At 46.1% G+C, this 23,498-nt stretch overlaps 1 protein-coding gene across 1 annotated transcript in view; it reads right to left on the bottom strand.

Moving 5' to 3' along the window:
* UPB1 (beta-ureidopropionase 1) overlaps positions 1–23,278 on the bottom strand; it is a 39,455-nt gene extending 16,177 nt beyond the window's left edge. Inside the window, exons 1-5 of the mRNA XM_007533793.3 lie at positions 23,135–23,278; positions 16,490–16,661; positions 13,384–13,471; positions 6,316–6,410; positions 1,745–1,906 (exon numbers count right to left, since the gene is read on the bottom strand). Of these exons, the coding sequence (XP_007533855.2) occupies positions 1,745–1,906; positions 6,316–6,410; positions 13,384–13,471; positions 16,490–16,661; positions 23,135–23,238 (621 nt within the window). The 5' untranslated portion in view covers positions 23,239–23,278. The remainder of the gene's footprint in view (positions 1–1,744; positions 1,907–6,315; positions 6,411–13,383; positions 13,472–16,489; positions 16,662–23,134) is intronic.
* Between the last annotated feature and the right edge of the window lie 220 nt (positions 23,279–23,498).

The following is a 23,498-nucleotide window of genomic DNA, read 5'->3' as shown; positions in this document are numbered from 1 at the left end:
GCACCATCACCCGGCCCCCTCCTACTTTCTCAAAAAGAAGGAGGTGGGGAGGGGATGGGTGGTGGTGCACCCAGTTAAGCACACATAGTACTAAGCACAAGGACCCAAGTTTGAGTCTCTCAGCTTCCCACTTGCAGGGGGAGATGCTTCAAGAGGCAAAGCAGGTCTGCAGGTGTCTCTTTTTCTCTCTCCCTCTCTATCGCCCCATCCCCTCTCAATTTTTCTGTCCTCTCCAGTAAAATGGGACCAATGGCCACCAGAAGCAGTGGATTCATAGTGCTGGCACCAAACCCTAGCAAAGACCTTGGAGTCAAAAAAAACAAAAACAAACAAAAAACACTTCAAGCTGAAGGGGCCTGGAATCTAAGATGGGAAATCAAATCTGAGAGTGTTGTTTTTCACTAGGCTCTCTGGGCAGCCAGGGCTTAAGCCACCTGGGTTGGACAGGTGGGAGGATCACAGCTCTGCCCCCTGGCCTCTCTGCCTGTCTCCTTGGGGGTGCTGACTCTCAGACATTCTCAGGGGTGGTGGTAAAGAAAGGTAGAGGAGCAGTCTGGGTACCAAATAGATTTGCTCCCTAGCATTTCAGGGAAGGGTCAGGCTGAACCCAGGGTGTGTATGTGGTGGGCAGCAGAGCACATCCTGGTGCATGGAGACAAGCCCTTCACTATCTGTGAGAGCTAAAGATTAATCCCAGGGTAAACAGGTGAGAGTCTTCCTGCCCCCACCTCCCACTGTTACTGAGAAACACCGGGTCCTCCCTCCTCCCCTGGAACCTCAGCTGGCTCTGCTGATCCCTTCCAGCTCGCCTGGCCGGCCTGAGAGTGCTGGGAGGGGAGCCATCAGGCAGCAAGGTGGAGGACACAGGGCAGCACATCCTGGACGCCTCTGTTTACAGCTGGTCGAGTTCAGATTTCATATCTCGGGTATTAGGTGGAGTTCACTTCCTTCCTTCCAGCACCCACTCCCTCTACCCTACCTCACCACAACTGACAGCACCCAATCAAAGCAGCTCCCCTGATGTGCTGAGTGTGAAGCCCCAAGTAACACACCTAGCACACCTGCAGGCATAGTGCCCTGCACCCAGCAGGGGTACCTGGCTGATGAGCCCTGAGCCACAGGGAAGGATCCCCAACCTCACCTCCTAACAGCCCCACAAATATTAGGCTGTCAGGCAAGGAGCTCAGATTCTTGGGCAGAGAGGGGTGACAAAAATTATTTCATGTGTGCCCACAGTTTTTTCTGGATTCCATATATACACTACTTCAAATTACATTTTCTGGGGCCAGGCGATGGCACACCTGGTTAAGCACACATAGTACTCAGTTCAAGGACCTGAGCAAGGATCCAGGTTTGAAACCCCAGCTCCTCACCTGCAGCAGGGACACTTCACAAGCGGTGAAGCAGTGAAGCTGCAGATATTTGTCTTTCTCCCTCTCTATCACCCCCTTCTCTCTCCATTTCTTTGTCCTAATAAAATGGAAAAAAATGACTTCCCAGAGCAATGGATATATAATGCCAGCACCAACCCCCAGAGATAACGCTGGAGGAAAAACAAAAATAAAATTTTCCCAAAAAAAAAAAAAAAAAAAAAGAACTCACCTGGGAGTCCCACCTGCACACAGGACAATGTCTGGAGGTTCCCCACCACCACTCTGCTCCATCACTGAGACCATGTTGTGATAGGGCCTGACACCACCCTCTTCCAGAAGGTCCCCTGAGAGCTGTGCCGTGTTGGTCTTACCTCGTTGAAGTCCCCCACTCTGGGGATGTGGTTTTTCCTAGTCTTCCCCAGGACAGCCCCCGAATTGGAGACCACCACAGCGGTGTTCCATAGGATATCCCCGTGCTCTCCATCTCGTTCCAGAATGGGAGATACCACCACCATGTCATGTTTCTTTGCCAACTGGGAAGAAAAAAAAAGGGGTAGCTGAGAGACTTCCTTTAAATTAAATGTCATAGTTTTTTAAAATGTTCTTTTTAAATTATCTTTATTTATTGGATAAAGATAGCCAGAAATTGAGAGGTAAGGGGAAGATAGAGAAGGAAAAAGAGAGACACCTGCAGCTCTACTTCACCACTCGCAAAGCTTTCCCCTGCAGGCGGGGATTGGGGGCTTTAACCCAGGTCCTTTCACATTCTAACGTGCACTCAACCAGGTACACTACCACCTGTCCCCCCTCTTTCAAATGAAGAATAGACTTTCTTTGGGAGACTTACTGCCTGTGCTGAATTGGTGTTCAAGCTTGGCAAGATAAGAATAATAACTGTTAAGGGGCAGTGTGTTGGCACACCTGATTGAGTGTACAAGGACCCAAGTCCAAGCCTCTGGTCTCCACCTGCAGGGGGAAAGCTTCACAAGTGGTAAAACAGGGCTGCATGTGTCTCTCTGTCCTTTGTCTCTCTATATCTTCCCCTTCCATCTCAATTTCTGGCTGTCTCTATCCAATAAATAGAGATAATAAAAAAGTTTGAAGTGTGCTTGAGCACTATTGTTAGGAATGTAAAGTGACACGTCTACTGCCAAAAGCATATGATGGTCCCCCCCAAATTAAAAATACAACTACCTTCTGATCCAATTGTCCTTTAGGGTATAGATATGTTCAAAAGAGCTGAAACACAGTGTCTAGAAAAGATCTTCATACACCCACATTCACAATAGCTTTAATCACAACAGCCAAAAGATGGATGCAACCTAAATAGCCGCTGAAGAGTGAAGGGAAACATGAAAAGCATCACATCCCTACAGTGACATACTCGCCTTAAAAAAGGAAGAAAATCCTGTCACAGGGATGGCATGATGTCATCCATGATATAGATTAATCTTGAGGACATTATATGTGGTGAAACAAGCTGGTTACAAGAAGATAAACACTGTATAAGTCTCTTAGGTGAGATTATCTGAAGTAGCTAAATCCACTGAAACAGAAAGTAGAACTTGGGTTACCAGTGGCTGGGGGTAGAGGGTGCTTGTTAAATGTGTATAAAGTTTCCAACTGAAAAGATGAAGAACTTCTGGAGATCTTGTTCACATCAGGGTGAGGATTCTTAACACTACTGAATTCTACCTACAGTTAAAATGACAGAGATATAAGTGCATTTATTTACTGAAAGAGAGAGAGACAGAGAGAGAGAGAGTGAGTCCAGGACAGTAAGGGATCAAACTATGAACCCCACACATACAAATTCTGAATTCTAATACTATGTTACCTCTTTCCCAAACACAGGATAATATATTTTGTTATAATTGTGATTGTTACTGCTGCTGTTGTTGTGTGTGTTTTATTACAATAAAAAGCAATCATATTTCTCATTTATCTATCTATTCATACACAAACGCACACACACACACACACACACACACACACACACACACACATCACCTCTCTGGCATCAAACTCCTTTTGTTGCACACAGACTTGATGACCAAGAGGACATGCACATCTAGGGAAGTCATTTTTCCCACACTCTAACTAGCCCATCACAACTTCCACTTATAAAAGGAGAAAGGGGAAGATTCACTGTTGTGGAAGGTGTCAGTGTTGCTACGAGCCCTGAGAAGGGGACTCTGTCTGTCTCAATGCAAACAGATGCCCCTGGGGCCAGACGTTGGTGCACCCTGTTAAGTGCACATAGTATTAAGTGCAAGAACCTGAGCAAGGATCTGAGTTCAAGACCCTGGCTCTCCACCTGTGGGGGGAGGGAGGTAGAGGGAGGGACACAGTTCATAAGACATGAAGCAGGGCTGCATGTGTCTTTCTTTCTCTCTGTCCCTCTCTCTATCTTTTTCCCCTCTCTCATTTTCTTTCTATCCTGTCCAATAAAATGGAAAAAAATGGCCACCAAGGAGCAGTGGATTTGTAGTGCTGACACCAAGCCCCAGTGATAAAATAACCCTGGAGGCAAAAACAAAAACAAAAACAAAACATAGATGTCCCCTGTCACGATTCCTCCCCGTTTTCTCTTTTTCCTCTTCCAGCCCTGTCTCAGATATGTCATCTGTACTCACCTCCTACCCAGTCCCTTTCCTCTTTCCCCCCATGACATAGAATCAGCAACCTGATGGTTGAGAAAGTTTTTTCCCTAAAGCCTGAAGACACTGCTGTTTAGACTCACAGCTCAGTACTGGTACACCCTCCATCACCTGTGCATACTCAGAAAAACCCTAAATATGTGTATAAAGTCTGCAATGGGACAGGGAGAAATGATATACATTCTTTTGTTAGAGGTGGAAAGTTCCTCTTCATAATCTCTGCTGAACATTACGTTTTTTTTCTTTGCCTCCAGGGTTATTGCTGGTGTTCGGTGCCTGCACTATGAATCCACTGCTCCTGGAGGCCATTTTTTCCCTTTTGTTGCCCTTGTTGTTTATCATTGCTGTTGTTGTATTATTATTGTTGTTGTCATTGTTCTTGGATAGGACAGAGAGAAATGGAGAGAGGAAGGGGAGACAGAGAGGGGGAGAGAAAGATAGACACCTGCAGACCTGCTTCACCGCCTGTGAAGCAACCCCCCTGCAGGTGGGGAGGCGGGGGCTCGAACCGGGATTCTTACGCCGGTCTTTGCACTTCGCTCCATGTGCACTTAACCCGTGGCGCTACTGCTCAACTCCCAACATTACAGTTTTATTGATCACAGCTTTATTGAGATGTAACTCACAGAGCATAAAGTCCATTTTGAAGTGTGCCAGGCGGTGTTTTTTTTTTTCCCAGTACATTCACTGAGTCGTGCAACTGTGACCACCATCTAATTTTAACACATTTTAATCATCCCAAGTGGAAACCTAGAACCCATTAGCAGTTCCTCCTCACCATCATACTCCCAGCCCCTGGCAACACTAATCAGCTCTCTGCCTCTATGCATCTGTCTGTCCCGGACACTTCATACAAATGGAATCGCACAACATGCATTAGGAGGTTTTGGTGCAGAAGAATGAACTCCCTTTTCGGCATTGATGAGACAGACCGTGAAGTGAAGTTTACATAACTAAGCAAAGAAGGCAGGGCTGTGGACAAGGACCCTGCCTCACCCCTCTCCTAGCTCTAGAGTCCTAGCTCTGATACTCACTGGGTGCAGAAACTTCTTGGGGAGTCACCCCCAAGCTACCCCACCCCAGGCTGCGATTCTCTTACCTGAACAAGCCACTAAGGGCCTCAAGACTGAAATTATGAGTTAACATGAAAGTATATTTAAAACAAGGGTAGTTGGGAGTCAGGCGGTAGCACAGTGGGTTAAGTGCACGTGGCACAAAGCGCAAAGACTGGCATAAGGTTCCCAGTTCGAGCCCCCGGCTCCCCACCTGCAGGGGAGTTGCTTCACAAGTGGTGAAACCAGTCTTCAGGTGTCTATCTTTCACTCCCCCTCTGTATCTTCCCCTCCTCTCTCCATTTCTCTCTGTCCTATCCAACAACGACAATATCAATAACAACAGCAATAATAACTACAACAACAAAACAACAGGGGCAACAAAAGGAAATGAATAAATATTAAAAAAAAAAAAAACCAACAACCAAGGGTAGAAACATGGGCCCGAGGCCAGATCGATGAGGTTTATAGTTAACAGTATTTATCTAATTTCCCCATATTTGGGAGCTACTCTCTGCTCTGATCCAGCTTTCTAGTCCTATTTCCAACTCTGACATCATCTCCCAGACAATACCTTTAGCCCACCTGCATGTTAGCTGTTGGGCTCAGGCCAAAATTACTGAAGTCATAGGCCCCTTGGAATATACCTAAAATACACCTAGTAGCTTTTTCCAAAATGGAAACCCCAAATCTCACCTGCTATATCCTTACCTTTAGGATCTTGATTATTAAACAATTTGTCCTGCTTTATATCTTAATGCTTTTCGGCAAAGTTGCAGATACTACCATGATGCCAACCTGACTTCCCTAGGCAGATGACCTCACCAATGTGTCCTGGAACCTCACTTCTCCAGAACCCTACCCCACTAGGGAAAGATAGAAACAGGTTGCATGAACAGCAAAGAAGCAATTACAGAAGACAGACCTCCCACCTTCTGCGCCCCATAATGGTCCATACTCCCAGAGGGATAAAGAATAGGGAAGCTTCCAATGGAGGGGGTGGGATATGGAACTCTGGTGGTGGGATTTGTGTGGAATTGTATCCCTTTTATCCCACAATCTTGTCAATCATTATTAAATCACTAATAAAAAAAAGGGGCCGTAAATAGTGCTATCTTTTCTTATCTGGCAAAACAAGCACCAAATGGGTGCATTTTCCCCGGTGAAGGGTCATATCAGGCAGCTGTGACTGTCCCTGGCGACCTGCCAGAGGAGCAGTTAATGTCTTACCTTCTGACAGAATCTGGTGGTGGGGCCGTCATCTGCTGACTCAGCAAACTCCGTCCATGGAAGCTTCTCTCTTGTACAGAAAGCAAAGGGCATAGCTGTGAACAAGAGAAAGGTCAGAATCAGAGCTAGTGCTCATGGCTGACAGTGGAGGGTCTCCACAGACAACCCATCTCCAAGCACTTCTTTTCTTCTTCTAGCGTTTGCCCTTCTCCAAGCACTTATGACCGGCTTCTGAGCATGTCCCTGGGGGCTGACACATAGACTGGAAGCTTCTGGGCTTCATGGCACAATGAAGGACTGCACTAAATATCTGTCTGTTTGTCTGTCTATCTATCCTATCTACCTTCCTTCCTTCTTTCCTTTCTTTTAAAAAAAATTATCTTTATTCATTTATTGGAGGGACTGAGTGGTGGTGCACCTGGTTGAGCTTACATGTTACAGTGCACAAGGACCTGGGTTTGAGCTCCCAGTTCCCACCTGCAGGGGGGAAACTTTGCAAATGGTGAAGCAGGGCTGCAGGTGTCTCTCTGTCTCTCTCTTCCTATCTACCCCTTCCCTCTCGGTTTCTGGCTGTCTCTATCCAATAAATAAATATAGTTTTTCTTATCTTAATTAATTAATCTTAATTTATTTACCAGTATATAAAATATGTATATGTTTACAATGTGGGTAAACATTAAGGACATTCTGCTAAACAAGAAAATATAGTCCACTCAGAGGCAGGACCAAATGCAGTGAAATTCATAAAGACAGAAGGTGAGCTGGTAGTCCCCGGAGGTGGGAAGGGGAATGGAAAGCTGTCTAATGGACACAGAGTTTCCACCTGGGGAGATGAAGAAATGCTGAAACTGGACAGTGGCAATGGGTCTGAAACAATGTGAGTGCACTTAGTGCTATAGAATCACAAACTCCATATGACTGAAATGTAAAGTCTGTGTTGTGAAGATTTTATTACAATGAAAATCATGATTTAATTTTTTTTTTTGCAAGAGGCACAGCTCAAAATTACTCCCAGTTGTTCAACCCCCTATGTGCTGACCAGTCTGTAGGCAGGCAAGAACACAGCCAAGACTCTCCTGTGAAAGTATCAAAGGGTGACTGAGGATAGGATTGGGACCCTTGACATATTGCCATGGAAACCCTCCTTTTACCAGGTCCAGGGAGATTTCTGGGGAACTAAGAAAAGTGATTCAATTAATGATACCATACAAAGTTTGAAAACTTCGTGGGCAGCTAGAAGAGAGCACACATTGGGTTCAAGCCCCAAGTCCCCACTAGCAGAGGGGAAGCAGGATCAAACTTGCAATCTCATGCTCTTAGCTTCAATATTTTAATATTGAATTTCAATATTTTAATATTGAATTTCAATATCCTGGGCTACTACATCAACAGTTTAAAGAGCATTAAAAGGGGGAGGGTACAGGCAATAGCACATCTGGTAAGGTACTCATGTCAAGATGCACAAGGACCCAGGTTCAAACCCTGGGTCCCCACCTGCAGGGGGGACACTTCACAAGCAGTGAAGCAGTTCTCTCTCTTTCTTTCTTTCTTTCTTTTTTTTTTTTTTTTTTTTTTACCTCCAGGGTTATCACTGGGGCTCGGTGCCAGCACTACAGATCCACTGCTCCTGGAGGCCATTTCTCCCATTTTGTTGCCCTTGTTGCCCTTGCTGTGGTTGTTATTGTTATAGCTGTTGTTGTTGGATAGGACAGAGAGAAATGGAGAGAGGAGGGGAAGACAGAGAGGGGGAGAGAAAGATAGACACCTGCAGACCTGCTTCACTACCTATGAAGTGACTCCCCTGCAGGTGGGGAGCCAGGGGCTCGAACCAGGATCCTTAGGCCGGTCCTTGCACTTTGCACCACCTGCTCTTAACCCACTGCGCTACTGCCCAACTCTCTCTAGATTTGTCTTCTAACTGACCTCATTTCCCCCCGTTGACTGTTTCCAACTGCAAAACATGCAGTTGTATCTTTCTTTCTTATTTGGAACACTCGATTCTTAGTTGGAATCAATTCTGTATCTACTCCCCCCCCCAACCCCCACCAAATACTACTTACCTCTGGCTTATGGTGGTGCTGGAGATTGAACCTGGGATCTTTGGTGTCTCAGGCATGAAGGTCATTTTACATAACCATTATGTGATCGCATCAACCTCAAGTCTGTATCTTCTTTAAATCTTTGTTCAGTAATTTAAGTCTATTTCTTTCTGGAGGATTAGCCAAAGGGAAGTTTCCAGAAGCTTGCTATTTTTTCCCACTGATTCTGAACTAACCTGTGGAAAGCACCTGCTAAAGCTGTGTGATATGATGGGCAGTGCTCTAGCTGGTTGAGGCATGATGTGTGTGTGTGTGTGTGTGTGTGTGTAATAACTGCAGCTGGTCTTTTTCAAATACTGGCAATATGCCTGGCACAATGCCAAGCCTGATAATAGGAATCTTATCCCCTGATCCCTTTGAGAAATAGCCATGCCTCCTCTTGTCTAACAAAGAAGGAATAGCTACCTCACTTGAAGGAGTCATATTAAGTGATATAAGTCAGAAAGAGGATGGCTATGGGATGATCTCACTGGTAGAGAAAAGTTGAAAACTACTACCATGACACCAACCTGACTTCCCCAGGCAGACAACTTTACCTATATGTCCTGGAACTCCACCTCCCCAGAACCCTACCCCACTAGGGAAATGCAGAAACAGGCTGGGGGTATGGATCCACCTGACAATGCCCATGTCCAGTGCATAAGCAATTAGAGAAGCCAGACCTCCCACCTTCTGCACCCTATAGAGATCTTTGGTCCATACTCTCAGGGGTATAAAGAATAGTGAACCTCCCAATGGAAGGGATGGGATATGGTGCTCTGGTGGTGGGAATTACATGGAATTGTACCCCTTTTATCCCAGAATGTTGCCAATCATTATTAAATCACTAATTTTAAAAAAAGAAGCTGAAAAATAAGAAAACACAGAGCAGAACTTGGATTGGGTTTGGTGTATTGAACCAAAGTAAAAGACTGGGGTGAAGGGTGAGGGTTCAGGTCCTGGAACATGACGGCATAGGAGGACCTGGGGGGGGTGTTGCACTGTTATGTGGAAAACTGAGAAATGTTACACATGTATAAACTACTGTATTTTACTGTTGACTGTAAACCATTAATCCTCATTAAAGAAAAAGAAAGAAAGGAAGAGATCTACCCTCACAATTCTTTCCCACCACAGAGGCCTGGTTCTAAGGTGGTTCTGGTGCAAGGAGACCACCAAGTGGCACTGTTACCATCATGCATACCCAGGGTATCGGTGTACAAGCCAAGTGGGAGCAGGCTCTTCCAGTCACAGTCTTAAGAGCCTGGGTGCAAGAATCCCCAGGATCTCTCTGCAGAGAGAGATGAACTATTTTAAGGAAATAACAACAAAAAAATTGTTGATAACAAAAATGTCCCTTAATGACCATTCATTCTCAGCTTTCAGAGCATTAAGAAAGACTCAAATGTCCCAGGAGAATAAAACCCTCCATGCTGATATCATTTCAGGTTGCTAAGCATTCCAGATTTCTCCATTTCCATTTTAATGACTCCTCTTCCTGTTTACACAACTGCTCTAATGTAAACCAATCTTCAAAAGAAGGATTTGGAATGGAGGCTGGGGGAGGCAAGCTGCAAAGTCCCAACCTCAGTTTTCAAGTTAAAAGGGGAAAGGGATTCTCACATGTATTAGATAGAGTCTTCATGTGTCTACAGACTCAGAGCTGCCAATCTAAAAGTGGGGGTGAGAGGTGAGAGTGGTGAAAGAGGGAGGGAGTTATAATCCAGGAGCTGAATTATAATCCCGTGTGGTTGTAATATCAGTAGGACAGATTGCTCAACTCTGCACAGAGAAGTTCTCTGGGTTCCCCAGAGGTGAGAATCTACAAGGGCTGGATGAATGAAGAGTTTCCAGATTCAACATAGGAAATAAATTGACCAAACCACCAGTAAATACTTTTCAGTGTCTTTATACAAAGGACTGTCCTTGCCACTAAAGATAGAAATGGAATGAAGGAACAGTAGACACCATATGAGGGATGGGATTTGGACACATGCAGCAACAGGGATGGACCTTAAAAACTTATTAAGTGAAAGAAGTCAGACACCACAGGGCCAATGCTATCTTACTCCACTTCTGTATATACCCAGAATAGATCAATTCATAGGAGAATAGGGATCATCTGGGGCGATGGAGGTTAGGGGGAGTTATGGCTAAGTGGCTACAGAGTTTTTGTTGGAGGTGATGAAACAGTTTTGAGTATTGGTAGTGTGATGATTACACAATTTTGTTATTTATTTATTTATTTTATTGGGTAGAGACAGAGAGAAATTGAGAGGGGGGAGACAGAGAAGGAAAGAAACGGAGAGACACCTGCAGCCCTGTTTCAGCACTCATGAAGCTTTCTCCCTGCAAGTGGGGCCCAGGGGCTTGAACCTGGGTTCTTGTATACTTTACTGTGGGCGCTTAACCAGGTGCGACACTGCCTGGCCCCACAACTTTGTAAATGTACACAACACCGCTGACTTGTATACTTATCAGCAATAAAGGTCAGAAATACTATGTCATATATATTTACCATAATTGGATTTTTTAATGTAAAAAATAAAGTGATGGGGAATGGGATGAAAAAAAAGCCCCACTACTCAGTCACTAACCTCATGGAGCTTACATTCTAATGGAGGATACAGATGAATCAGGTATTATAGCATAATGGTTATGCAAAGAAATTCTCCTCCTTGAGCCTCCAAAGTCCCAGGTTCAATCCCCACACCACTATAAACCAGAGCTGATTAATGCTCTGGTTAAAAAAAAAATCAGTCAGGTGTTACAGAAACAAGTGTAAGTACATGTAGATTTCCCTTTACTCTTGGGGGCATCTGAGCCTCTCCTAATGCTTGGAGAACTGAGAAATAATGGTCATTAAGTAAAGAGAAATGTGAAACATGGGATGAGTTTCTGGGTACAGGTAGCAGACCACAGATATATCTTTGTTCTTTCCTAAAACCCCTACCATTATAGGCAGTAGAAGAACTTTTGTACAAAGGTACTGGGGCTCTGAAATAGCAAGAAAACATGGTACACTGGAAAGCAGAGATTGCATAAATATCTTAGAAAATTGAGTTCCCATGCAATGGACAAAGCCAGGAAGTACCCCACTCACTCCCACAGACCCCTTAGAAGCTCAGGAGCCAGGGCACTGCTGGGCTCTGAAGGTGGGTAAGCAGGGAGAGAGGACAAGAAGAATGGGTGAAAGGTCTGTTTAAGAATCAGCTAGAAGCCCAGAGCCTCCTCCACCGCATGGGCTGGGCTATACCTTTCCCACTCTAACAGGAGGCTGGTGGCTGCTTTTTCAAAGAGAGTTAAATAGAGGGTCCAGACCTTAGGGACACCAAGTAGAGTGTCAAAAACTGGGGGTTAAGCACACACTGTTATGAAAAGTAAAAGAATCAGAGAACATCAGTAACATCTGGAACCAGAAGACAATGGAGCTACACAGTCACCCCTCTGAAGAAAAACATTTCTAACCAAGATTTCTACAACTAACCAGACTACTAAAAGAGTCACAGGATAAATGTATCTTCAAGTATGCAAGGTCTCAAAAACTTTACCTTCTATATCCTCTTATATATTATCTATCTAGCCAAAATAAAGGAGTTGACCAAGAAAAAAGAAAGATGGGATAGAAAGAATTTCAAAAGCAAGGTAAAGGGAATCCCTAGGATGACAGAGGCAGCTAATTCACACCAGGAATGCAGAAGACTCTGAGACACATGGCTTTCAGGAAATGGAATGGACAGATTGCTTCATGTTGTATAAGCCTCACCAGGAGACTTAGGAGACTTAAAGAAGGTTTGGGTAGAATTTGTGGTCAGTAGAGAGAAAACCAAACAAACTCCAGAAAAAACCTGACATCTATTCATGAAGAAATCTGTGTTTACCAAATGGCAATACTCTGGTTTCTCTTCAGATCACATAAATCTGTCACCTTCTACCAAATGGCTGGGCAGATATTAGATGGAGCATGGAATAGGAAAGGTGTATGTCCAGAGGGGGCAGAAGGAGAGAAAGGACTATCTTCCTTTGATGGAAGTTAACAGACAATGATAAGAAAGTGAAGGGGCTGGGAGGTGGCACATCCAGTGAAGCATACATAGTAAGAAGTGCAAGGATCCATGCAAAGATCCAAGTTCAAGCCCACACTCCCCACCTGCAAAGGGAACGCTTCATAAGCAGTGAAGCAGGTCTGCAGGTGCCTATCTTTCTCTCTCCCTACCTCCCTCCTCCCCTCTCAATTTATCTCTGTCCTAGTCAATAAAATGGAAAAAATATGGCTGCCAGGAGTAGTGGATTCATAATAAAATCCAACCAGATCAGCTAAGAATTGAAAGTGGTTGGCCCTGGTGAGGATAGATCTGCTTTGATAATGGACCTTGTGGATTCATTTGTAGTTCTGTTGTGAACTCTAAATCACAAGAATCTATCATTTTGGTAAACATGAAATCCAGAAAAAAAATTCACATAGTACTAAAGTATATAACAACTGAACAACTTTAATTGGGAAGGTAGGTGCTAGATTGAGATCTGGAGACTGAGCTGGATGAAAGGTTGGAACCAGGAAGTTCAGGACTGAGTCTAGTAGAGATGAGACCCAGAGGTGGAAATGAGGAACTGACTGCAGTGAAGAACTGTGATTTACAGAGATCTTTCTTAGATATAGAGAACCAATTAGAAGGCATAAGGAGACCAACTGGCAGCAATTATAGATGCAGAGGAGAGAACAAAAGGTGCCTCAGACCAGGGCAGTGGTAAGTGCCCTGGAGTGAGGAAAGAGTGACTAGAGTCAGAACAATTGGGGAGGGAGAACTGATTACAAGACACAACAAGGTAGTGGGGTCCCAGGGTTTCAGGTGTTGACAAAGAGCTTTTCTATTAATGGGAAAGAACAGAGATGAAAAAGAAACCACTCGTAGCAGACACTGTTGGTGACAGGGAGGTAATACATTACTGCCCCAAGGCTGCAGAGAGAGCTGGGGGCTGTAAGACTTACTCCACGCTTCCTGGAAGCAGATGATGTTAACTCCACACATGGCAGCCACCTCTGCAATAGCCTCTATGCGGCTGTGAAGGGCAGACACCTGGACATTTAAAAAGAATAGATTAGATGGGGTCTGGTCAGTGGCGCACCTGCTTAAGTGTACACATTACTGTACACAAGGACCCAGGTTCAAGCCCCTGGTCCCCACCTGCAAGGGGAAAGCTTCATGAGTGGTGAAGAAGTGCTGCAGTTATCTCTCTGTCTCTCTCCCTCTTTTCCTTCCCCTCCTTTCTCAATTTCTCTCAGTCTCTATCCAATAATAATAACTACAACAACAATGGATTAGGTGAGCGTGGTTTGCAGAAAACAGAAATTTTACATGTCTCAATAATTGCATTTTCTGTAAATAACCTCCCCCAATAAAATATTAACAAATGTGGTCTGGGAGGTGACAAAGTGGACAAAGCATTGGATTCTCAACCATGAGGTCCTGATCCCTCAAAGCACATATACCAGAGTGATGTCTGGTTCTTTCTCTCCTCCTATCTTTCTCATGAATGAATAAATAAATAAAATTCTTAAAAAATATTAAAAAACAAAACAAAGAATGAATTAGACTAGATTGATTTCTATTGGTTGAGACCACTAGCAGAACTCATGCCAACACTCATGGAGAGCCATATCCCCACTCAACAAGCTATAAGATGTGTCAGGTAGGGGTGTTCTAATACTTGGTGCTCTCATCAGGACCAAGCCAGGTAATAAATAATGGACTTGCAGAGACCGAGGACCCATACACACTTGGGTACAGCCTCACTGAGCCTGGAGCCTCATCCAGTGAGGGGAACACTGCCTGCCTGACCTGAAAGGTTGCTGGGTGCATGATAAGATGCCTCTATAGGGACAGTGGAGGGTGGCTCAGAGGCTGGGGCCCTAGCTTCAATTCCTGCCAGTGTTCTGGCCTCTCAAACTCTCTCCCTCTTCCTCTCTCCCTCTCCTTTTCCCTCTCCCCCTCTCTCTCTCTTTGCCTCCAGTCTCTGGCACTATGAATCCACTGTTTCTAGTGGCCTTATTATTATTTTTTCCTATTCAATAAGACAGAGGGAAATTGAGAGAGGAGTGGGAGACAGAGGGAGAGAGAAAGACAGATACCCATAGACCTGCTCATGAAGCTTCCTGCTACAGGTGGGGAGCAGGGACTCAAACCCAGGTCCTTGCACATACCCTTACTCATAGTACTATGTGTGCTTAACTGGGTGCTCCATGACCCAGCCTCTCTCTCTTTCTCCTTCGCCTTCTCCCTCCCCCTCCCCTTCCCTTCCCCTCTCCCTCTCTTTCTCTCATGTCCTGGTGCATGATGGTGGGGGTGAGTGTTTTTCAGACTTATCTTAGGGAGATGTAGGGATGTCCTGTGTCCTATCACTGATGACTCACCCTCCTTTGTTTCAGCCTTCACCACTGGAAATGGGATTCCTCTCCTCTTGCCACCTATCTCCCCACCTCCTCTCCAGTCCCCCCATCCCACACATATTAACTGTCCAGGTCAAGGATAGGCACTGAGGTCCTTCTGCACCCCCAGCCTGCAAACACCTCCATGGCAGCACTGTTCTCACCGCGCTGTTACCCCCCCCCCCCCATTGCCTGCCATGCCTATGACCCCATGTACCTCTTGGGGGCGGGAGGCCAGAACCCCCATTTTCTGTGTTCTCAACATGAGCCTGGCTCCCAGGAGACACTCAGAGAAAACCCGAGGATCCAGGATGAACAGCCAGAGAGGGGGCTAGGCAGTGATGTACCTGGTTAAGTGCATATAGTACAAAGCACAAGGACATGCACAGGGTCTGGGTTTGAACCTCTGGCTTCCCACCTGCAGAGGGAACACTTCACAAGCAGTGAAGCAGGGCTGCAGGTATGTCTCTTTCTTTCTCCCTATCTATCTTCCCCTTCTCTCTCAATTTCTCTCTGTCTTATCCAATAAAATGGAAAAAATGGCCTCTGGGAGCAGTGAGTTCATAGTGCTGGCAGTGAGCCCCAGTGATAACCCTGGAAGGAAAAAAAAAAAAGGCCAGAGAGGACCAGCTCTTAAATACCCCCCTCTCCAGGGCCATGCACACTGGGGCCTCCATGGACATTTTCTGGATGCTGACGGGGTGCAAAGCATGAGTTTGTGGCTCCCTAAGAATGAACACATCAGTGAGCTGTTACCCAAGGGGACCTCCACAGAGAGCACCCTGAATATGTGAACAGCTGGATGAAGGCTGTGAAGAGTGTATACAACAAGTCACCTGCACCTGTGACAACATGTTTCTTTAGGGAAATACAGAATGCTGTCACATGCATATCACCCGAAAGATTATAAGCAAATGCCTATCATATTCCCACAGCCCTGCAGGCACCATCAGTTGACAGCCACTGGGGCATGGTGCCTCCCTGCCCTTTGGATCAAGGCAGAGAAAGTCAGGGACAGGGACAGGGACAGGGACAGGTCCTGGCTAGTGTGTTCTGGCAGGTGGCCTTGTGGCAAGAGGCCAAGAGGCAGAGTTCCATGGAGAGAGTGTGAGCCAGTCGCAAGGGCACACTCACGACCGGTCAGGGAAACATTGGAGAAGAAGGGGGGCAGGTGGTGGTGCACCTAGTTAAGCACACACATTACAGTGAGCCAGGACCCAGGTTCAAGCCCCTGGTCCCCACCTGCAGGGGGAAAGCTTGACGAGTGGTGAATCAGGTCTGCAGGTATCTTTCTGTCTCTCTCCCTCTCTACCTCTCCCACACCTCTCACTTTCTCTCTATCTCTATCCAATAATAAATAAATAAATAAAACATTAAAATTAAAAAGAAGAGAAGGGGAAGGTGGAAATACAGGACAGACTGAGAGGCAGCAGGCAGAGAAAGGTAGGAGTCAGAAGAGAAAGAACCAGAGACATGCAGGAGCAGAATATGTGTGTGTGTGTGTGTGTGTGTGTGTGTGTGTGTGTGTGTGTGTGTGTGGAGGGGGGTTGGACAGAGAGGTCCAGGAGACTGCTTCAAGGTGCCTGTGGACCTGTGGATGGTGCTCAAAACAGAGAGCAGCCACTGTGCACTTGTGGATATATGGAATTGTGAACACAAGAGACTATACCTGTTTGGCCACTGGGGTGTCTGCAGGGAGGGGTGTTCTGTTCTGAACAAGCCCCACACGCACGATCCGAGGGTGCCTGAGTTGCTCCACCGCAGCCTCGAAGGCATACCCCTGCAGTTCAAATTCCCCTTCCAAGGCGGTTTGGCAGGCCCTGGAGGGCAGATCCAGCTTCCTAGACAGGGGGAGAGGAAGAAGACAGTTTAAGGTCTGTTAACAGCTCCCCATTGTCATTTCTCTGTCAGAAAAAAAGTGCTGAGGGGCCAGGCAGTGGTGCACCAGGTTAAGCGCACATAGTACTAAGTCCAAGAATTCCAGTTGGAGCCCCCAGCTCCCCACCTGCAGGGGGGGTCACTTCACAAATGGTGAAGCAGGTTTGCAGTGCCTATCTTTCTGTCCCTCTCTCTATCTTCCCCTCCTTTCTCAACTTCTCTCAGTCCTATCCAATAAAATCGAAAAAATGGCCACAGGTTCAATGGATTCGTAGCACAGTTACCGAGCCTCAACAATAACTGTGGAGGCAAAAAAGACAAGGGGGTGGGGGAGAATAGGTGCTGATGTATTGGCAAGAAGGCAGATGGGATGGGAGGTAGCTTGGGAGGTGGCACAGTGGATAAAGTGTTGGATTCTCAATCATGAGGTTCCAAGTTCAAGTCCCAGAATTGGAAATGCCAAGACTGTGCTCTGGTTCACTCTCTTTCTTTCACTGATATACAAACAATAACAAACAAACAAACAGATAAATAAATTGAGGGACCCAGTGTTGTTGTACCTGGTTCAGCGCACATGTTACAGTGCACAAGGACTCAGATTTGAGCCCCCAGTCACCACCTACAGTGGGAAAGCTTTGTGAGTGGTAAAGCAGTGCTGCAATTGTCTCTCTCCCTCTCTATCTCCCCCTTCCATCTCTATTTCTAGATGTTGCTATTAGATAAATTTAGATAATAAATAAATAAATAAATAAATAAATTGAAGGTGGAGGAGGAGGAGAAAAAAGAGGGGAAGGAGGAGAAGGAGGTGGCAAATGGATCTGTCTAGGGCTGTGGGGATTTCATGGGAGACCTCAGCCCAGCCAAGAATGGACACTCCAATAAGTTTGGACTTCACTTGACAGTGGCCAGACAGGTGACAGGGTTACATCTGGCAGTTAGGGAGCACAGGGGAAAATCCAGGCCACTTGTCAAGAGGTAGATGTTTTTGAGGGATTAAAAGGCCTGCACTGAGCATGGAGTGGAGGTGCCGAATTCCTAAGAGTGTCTGTGAACTGGGCTCAGTGCTTAGCATAGGGGGGACAGACAGGTTGTGACAGGAAAGAACAGACTTTGAGAACCAGGAGGTGGCCAAGTGGAGGAGTCAGGAGTGGCGGGCATGGCAGAGAGTCTTGTGTCCCTCTGCCACTAAGGATTTAAATGTCTGGTGACCCCGAGGCTGCTGTCATTGGTGTGAATGTGTATGTGTGAGAGAGACAATTTCATGTCCCCCTTCTGTGTGGGCTGGATGAGCCCCAAGTCACTAGACCAAAGTGCCAAGAGCTCTCCCTGGTTTGTGGTTTATTAACAAAAACCAGTGAATTATTTATGAATGGCTCGCTCTGGAGTGACCACTGGTCACAGAGTAAACACCTGCTGTGCACCCAGGACAGAGTTGGCATCTGCAGGGACTCGGGGATGTGGTCTCCACCCAGGAAGGGTTTACCATCTAAGTACGAGGCGGTTATGAAATACACAAGAGAACACATCAAAAAATAACCTGACAGCCATTATCTAATAATAATATTTCTCTCCTACTTCAAATCACTTTTTTAAAGACGTTTCTTTCAAAAATCACAGGCCTGTCAGCCCGAGCCCCCCTGTCTCCGCCTCCTGCCAGGTGCTTTTTCCTGTGAAGGCCCTGACAGCTCTAAGTTCGGTTCCGCCCCTGACAATCAGCCTGCTTTTCAACTATTCAGGGCTCCGTTCCTCTGCAGGTTAGAAATAGCAGCAGTGCCCACACCTTGCCTCCCATCAAAGGCTGGCTCAGAGTCACTGCTCCTACCCTAAGGTAGAGGCTACCCCCACATCCCCCAGCCCCTCAGCCCTCAGCAGGCCTCTGCCTCAGGACAGGTCTCTGTGGAGGACAGGAACTGGAGAAGAGGATGTCTGCCTCCTCTTAGACCCTTGTTAGGGCTCACAGCCATTTCCCTTAGGCCAGGGGGCTGGACACTCCACTCAGGAAGATGTCAGGAGGGACAGTGCTTGGTTCTTCCATAACTGGTTCCTGGTCAGCATCCTCTCTGTGCTCACTGTCCACAGCTGTGCTTTTGCCCTCCTTTCCACCACCATCAACCATGTCAGTGAGTGAGGCTCTGCTTCTTTGTTGCCTCTAGACCCCCATCCCTGCTCCCTGTGAACACTGTCCTAGGCCAAGACCCTGCAGGCCAAGCTGTGTCCTGCCCCAAGCCTCATTCCACAAACAGATGCAGTACCCACAAAAGGCTCAGCTCCGGGAAATGGTGGGCATAACAACCTCACATACCTCTCTGACCTGAAGTCAAGGCAGCCCTTGCCCCAGGGAACCCAGCTCTTGACTCCTGGCAACTTCTGTCTTTTGGAAATCCATCTTTCCCCCTCTAATGGCTCTTTACCATCAGTGTTTTAAATAATTAAGCTGCGACTTTGCTACCAAAGAAACCCATGCTCACGGGGGAAAAAGCAAACACTGGAAATGGGGTGAAGGGGGCAGATGAAAATGGAGCTCCCCTCTCTGTCCCAGCTCAGTGTCTAGGCTGAAATCTCAGACAGAAACTTTCTTTAAAAACACGTTGATGTGTTTCCACAAATATGTGGGTGGGAAAAGCTGGTAATTATGAAGCCATGAGATGAACCTTTGTGACGATGGCAAGTCACTAAGGCTCTTGCAAGGGGCTGTAAGAAAGAAAAAAATATATACAGTGTATTGTGAATTGGTGACAAGGGGGAAGTATTTCTGTCAGCCAAGGGTCCTCAGTATCCCCACACTCATTGCAGAACAGATATGCCAGACGTCTTCAGGTTCATTGTATGAGCAATAAATCTTAAAACACACCACAGTTTAGTTTTAGACTAGGATGTAAGGAATCCTTTTTAGAAATATGGTTGACTTAGGTTTGAATACACCAAAAGAAAAATAGATGGTGGTGGTGGGGAACACATTATGTGATTTTTCAGTGATTTTTTTTCTATTCATGGTGTGTGTGTGTGTGTGTGTGTGTGTGTGTGTGTTACACATATGACAGTACTCTGTTCTGTTTCCAGATGCCTTTCCCAGTTAAAGGAAAATAGGGCTTGGGTGGTGTCTGCCACAATGCTCTGTTAAAGCTGTTTGAGTCTCTCCCATGAGGGAAACAATCAGAAGCAAGCAAGCAAGCACAGTGGGGTTAGCCTATTAGCACACAGTAGGATTTGTTGCTCCAGGTCCCAGGTTCAACCCCCAGGACCACCATATATATGAAAAATTTGGGAAAGACCCTGCTTCATCTTTCTCTCATAAAAAGAAATATGTGGATCTTAAAGAAATTTTAAAAAGGTAGGGTGGAGTGGGGTCCAAGGAAATAGCATAATGGTTATGCAAAATGACTTCTGCCTGGGGGTCAGGCAGTAGTGCAGCAGGTTAAGCACAAATGCTGCAAAGCACAAGGACCGGCATAAGAATCTTGGTTTGAGCTCCAGCTCCCCACTTGTGGGGGGGGGGTCCCTTCACAGGCAGTGAAGCAGGTCTGCAGGTGTCTATCTTTCTCTCCCCCTTTCTGTCTCCCTTCCTCTCTTGACTTCTCTCTGTCCTATCCAGCAGCAACAACAGCAATGACAACAATAATAATGACAACAGCAAGGGTAACGACAAGGGCAACAAAATGGGGAAAATGGCCTCCAGGAGCAATGGATTCGTAGTGCAGGCACCAAGCACCAGCAATAACCCAGAAGGAAAAACAAAAACAAAACCAAGAAAAACTCCTGCCTGAGGTTCCTAGGTCCCAGGTTCAATCCCTGGCACAATGATAAGCCAGAGCTGAGTAGTGCTCTGATAATAAACAAATACTGTATTTATTTATTTATTTATTTATTTATTTATTTATTTTAAGAAAAAAGACCTGGGGCCAGGTGGTGGTACACCTGGTTAAGAGCACACATTACAGGGGAGTCAGGTGGTAGCACAGTGGGTTAAGTGCACATGGTGCAAAGCGCAAGGACCTGCGTAAGGACCCCGGTTCGAGCCCCTGGTTCTCCACCTGCAGGGGAGTCGCTTCACAGGCGGTAAAGCAGGTCTGCAGGTGTCTATCTTTCTTTCCTCCTCTCTGTCTTCCCCTCCTCTCTCCATTTCTCTCTGTCCTATCCAATGATGACATCAACAGCAATAATAACTACAACAACAATAAAAACAACAAGGGTAACAAAAAGGAAATAAATAAATATTAAAAAAAGAGCACACATTACAGAGTGCAAGGACACAGGTTTGAGCCCCTGGTCCTCACATTCAGGGGGAAAGCTTCATGAGTGGTGAAGCAGGTCTGCAGGTGTCTCTCTGATTCTCTCCCTCTCTATATTCCCTTCCCCTCTCAACTTCTCTCTGTCTCTATCCAATAATGAGTGAATAACAAGTAAGGGTAGATAGCATAATGATTACGCAAAGAGCTTCTCATGCCTGAGGCTTCAAAGTCTCAGATTCAATCCCCCAACTACCATCAGCCAGAGCTGAGCAGTGCTCTAGTAAAAAAAAAAAGTAGAATAAATAAATAAAATAAAAATGAATAAATAAATAATATTTTTTAAAAAGAAAGGAGACCTATACTCCATCCCTTTGTACACTCTACACAGGTGGTTAGTTTTCCTCTGTCACCCTTAATATCTGGATTGTCAGACTTTCATGCCTGAGGCTCCAAAGTCTCAGGTTCAATCCCCCACACCACCATAAACCAGAGCTGAGCAGTGCTCTGGAAAAAAACCAAAAACCTGGAGAGGTGGTTTTGCTGGAGTGTAGCAAGAGACACCTAAGATAGTCTGAGGACTCAGGGGACTACCAGATGTTCATAACCATTTGAATCAGGTTGTGAGGAATGAGTAGAAGTGCAAAAGGTTTTTTTTTTTTAGAGATTAGTAATTTTTTAAAGTATTTTTTATTTACTATTGGATAGAGGCAGAAATTGAGAGGAGAGGGATATATATATATATATATAGAGAGAGAGAGAGAGAGAGAGGGGGGGGGGAGGGAGACCTGCAGCCCTATTTCAACACTTGTGAAGCTTTCCCCCTGCAAGTAGGGACCAGGATCTTGAACCCAGGTCCTTATGTATAGTAATGTGTGTGCTTAAGCAGGTACAGCACCACCTGGCCTAAGACTGGATATTATCTACCTTCAGTTTACAATCCTCTTTGTAGTCCAGTTCCATCCAACTGTGAGGCATGAACAAATACAAAGGGTTATACCTTGGAGGTAAAGCTTGGAAGGGGGTCAGTGCTAAGTAGAACAGAACCAAGAAAAGGGAGCAGGAAAAAAGAGGAAGGGCCAGGGTAGTTACTCAGTTACAAACAGCCTAACCCCATGCTAAGGCCTGTTGGTCATTGGCTAATGAGCATGGACTTCTATTTCACTGCAATCCCTCTTTGCCCCTGAATAACCCGTTAGTTCACATAAAGTCTCTCTGCAAAGTAGTCCTTACTTAGATCTCTAAAATGTGCTCCTACTAGCCAATCATGTGGGAAAGTCTGCTTCTTTTCCCAAAACTCTTGAGCTTTACTTCTCCCTGATGCCCTTGAGTTCTGCTTTGTTTTTCTCCTAGGAGAATATGCCCAGCCTCACCCCCACCCACCTCATTCAAGCTTCTGCACCAGTATAGACTCATCATTGGGGGGTGTCTCTTAGAGTTGAGACTCCCAGAGAAAGCCCCACAGCAAGAGGATGTCTCAAGCTATAGTTTCTAGCTATGGGAATGAGGTTTTTGTTTGTTTTGTTTTTAAGATTTATTTATTTATTTATTCATGAGAAAGATAGGAGGAGAGAGAGAGAACCAGACATCACTCTGGTACTTGTGCTTCCAGGGATTGAACTCAGGACCTCATGCTTGAGAGTCCAGAGCTTTATCCACTGTGCCACCTCCCGGACCACGTTTTTTGTTTTGTTTTTAAAAGATGCACTTAATGAAAGAAAAGAGAGTGATATGCTGGCCCTGTGCAGTGCCAAGTAGCGAACCTGGATCCTCAGGTTGGCAGAGCATGCATTTGATCTGCTGAAGCACTCCCCTGGTCACAGGAATAGGTATAAGTGTGATTTGGCCTGGCCCTCCAGAGAGATCTAATCACTAAAGGTAAGCAAGGAAAGTTGAGTGGCCACAGAGAAAGCTCTGGTGACAAGAAAACAAGCAAGCAAGCAAGCAAGCAAGCGAGCAAGCGAGCAAGCAAGCAAGCAAACACCCTGACATTTTCTAATTCTAGGCCACCCTGGAAGTGTGTAATGGTCACTCCCAGGTTATGAACCCTCCCGACTATAGCTTCTCCTTGCCAACTCAGAATCTGTCACCGCTGGTCCCTGGGACCCCTTCAGCACCACCCTAAGTTGTCCCTCAGGGCCTCCAGACAGACACTCGACTCCCATTCGCTCCCCAAAGTTTTCCTGCCTCCCAGCCCATGGGTCCCTGACCTGGTCTCCTTGCCATAGAGAATGCGTTTCACCTCCCGCAGGTCTGCAGCTGGCAAGTGCTTTTCCAAGCACTGCTCCACCGATTCCCAGTGTGATCCCGCCATGGCGACACCGGGACCCAAACTCCTTGCCCTTCGCCCGGGGAGGCAGAGGGGGCGGGGCAGGGGAGGAGGGGCAGGCCCTCGCAAGTCTCTCCCTCTCCCCTGCAGGGGCGCTCTGGGATACCCCCACCCCCGCCCCGCCCCCTGGGCTTGCAAAAGACCAGACAGTGTGTGTGTGTGTGTGGGGGGGGAGAGACACAGCATAATGGTTTTGCAAAAAGACTCTTATGTCTGAGGCTCCAAAGTCCCAGGTTCAACCCCCC

The sequence above is a fragment of the Erinaceus europaeus genome, chromosome 1, assembly GCF_950295315.1.
Source record: "Erinaceus europaeus chromosome 1, mEriEur2.1, whole genome shotgun sequence".
In the NCBI taxonomy this organism is placed as follows: domain Eukaryota; kingdom Metazoa; phylum Chordata; class Mammalia; order Eulipotyphla; family Erinaceidae; genus Erinaceus; species Erinaceus europaeus.
The sequence above is the reverse complement of the archived record's forward strand: the minus strand, read 5'-3'. Positions and strand labels throughout refer to the sequence as shown.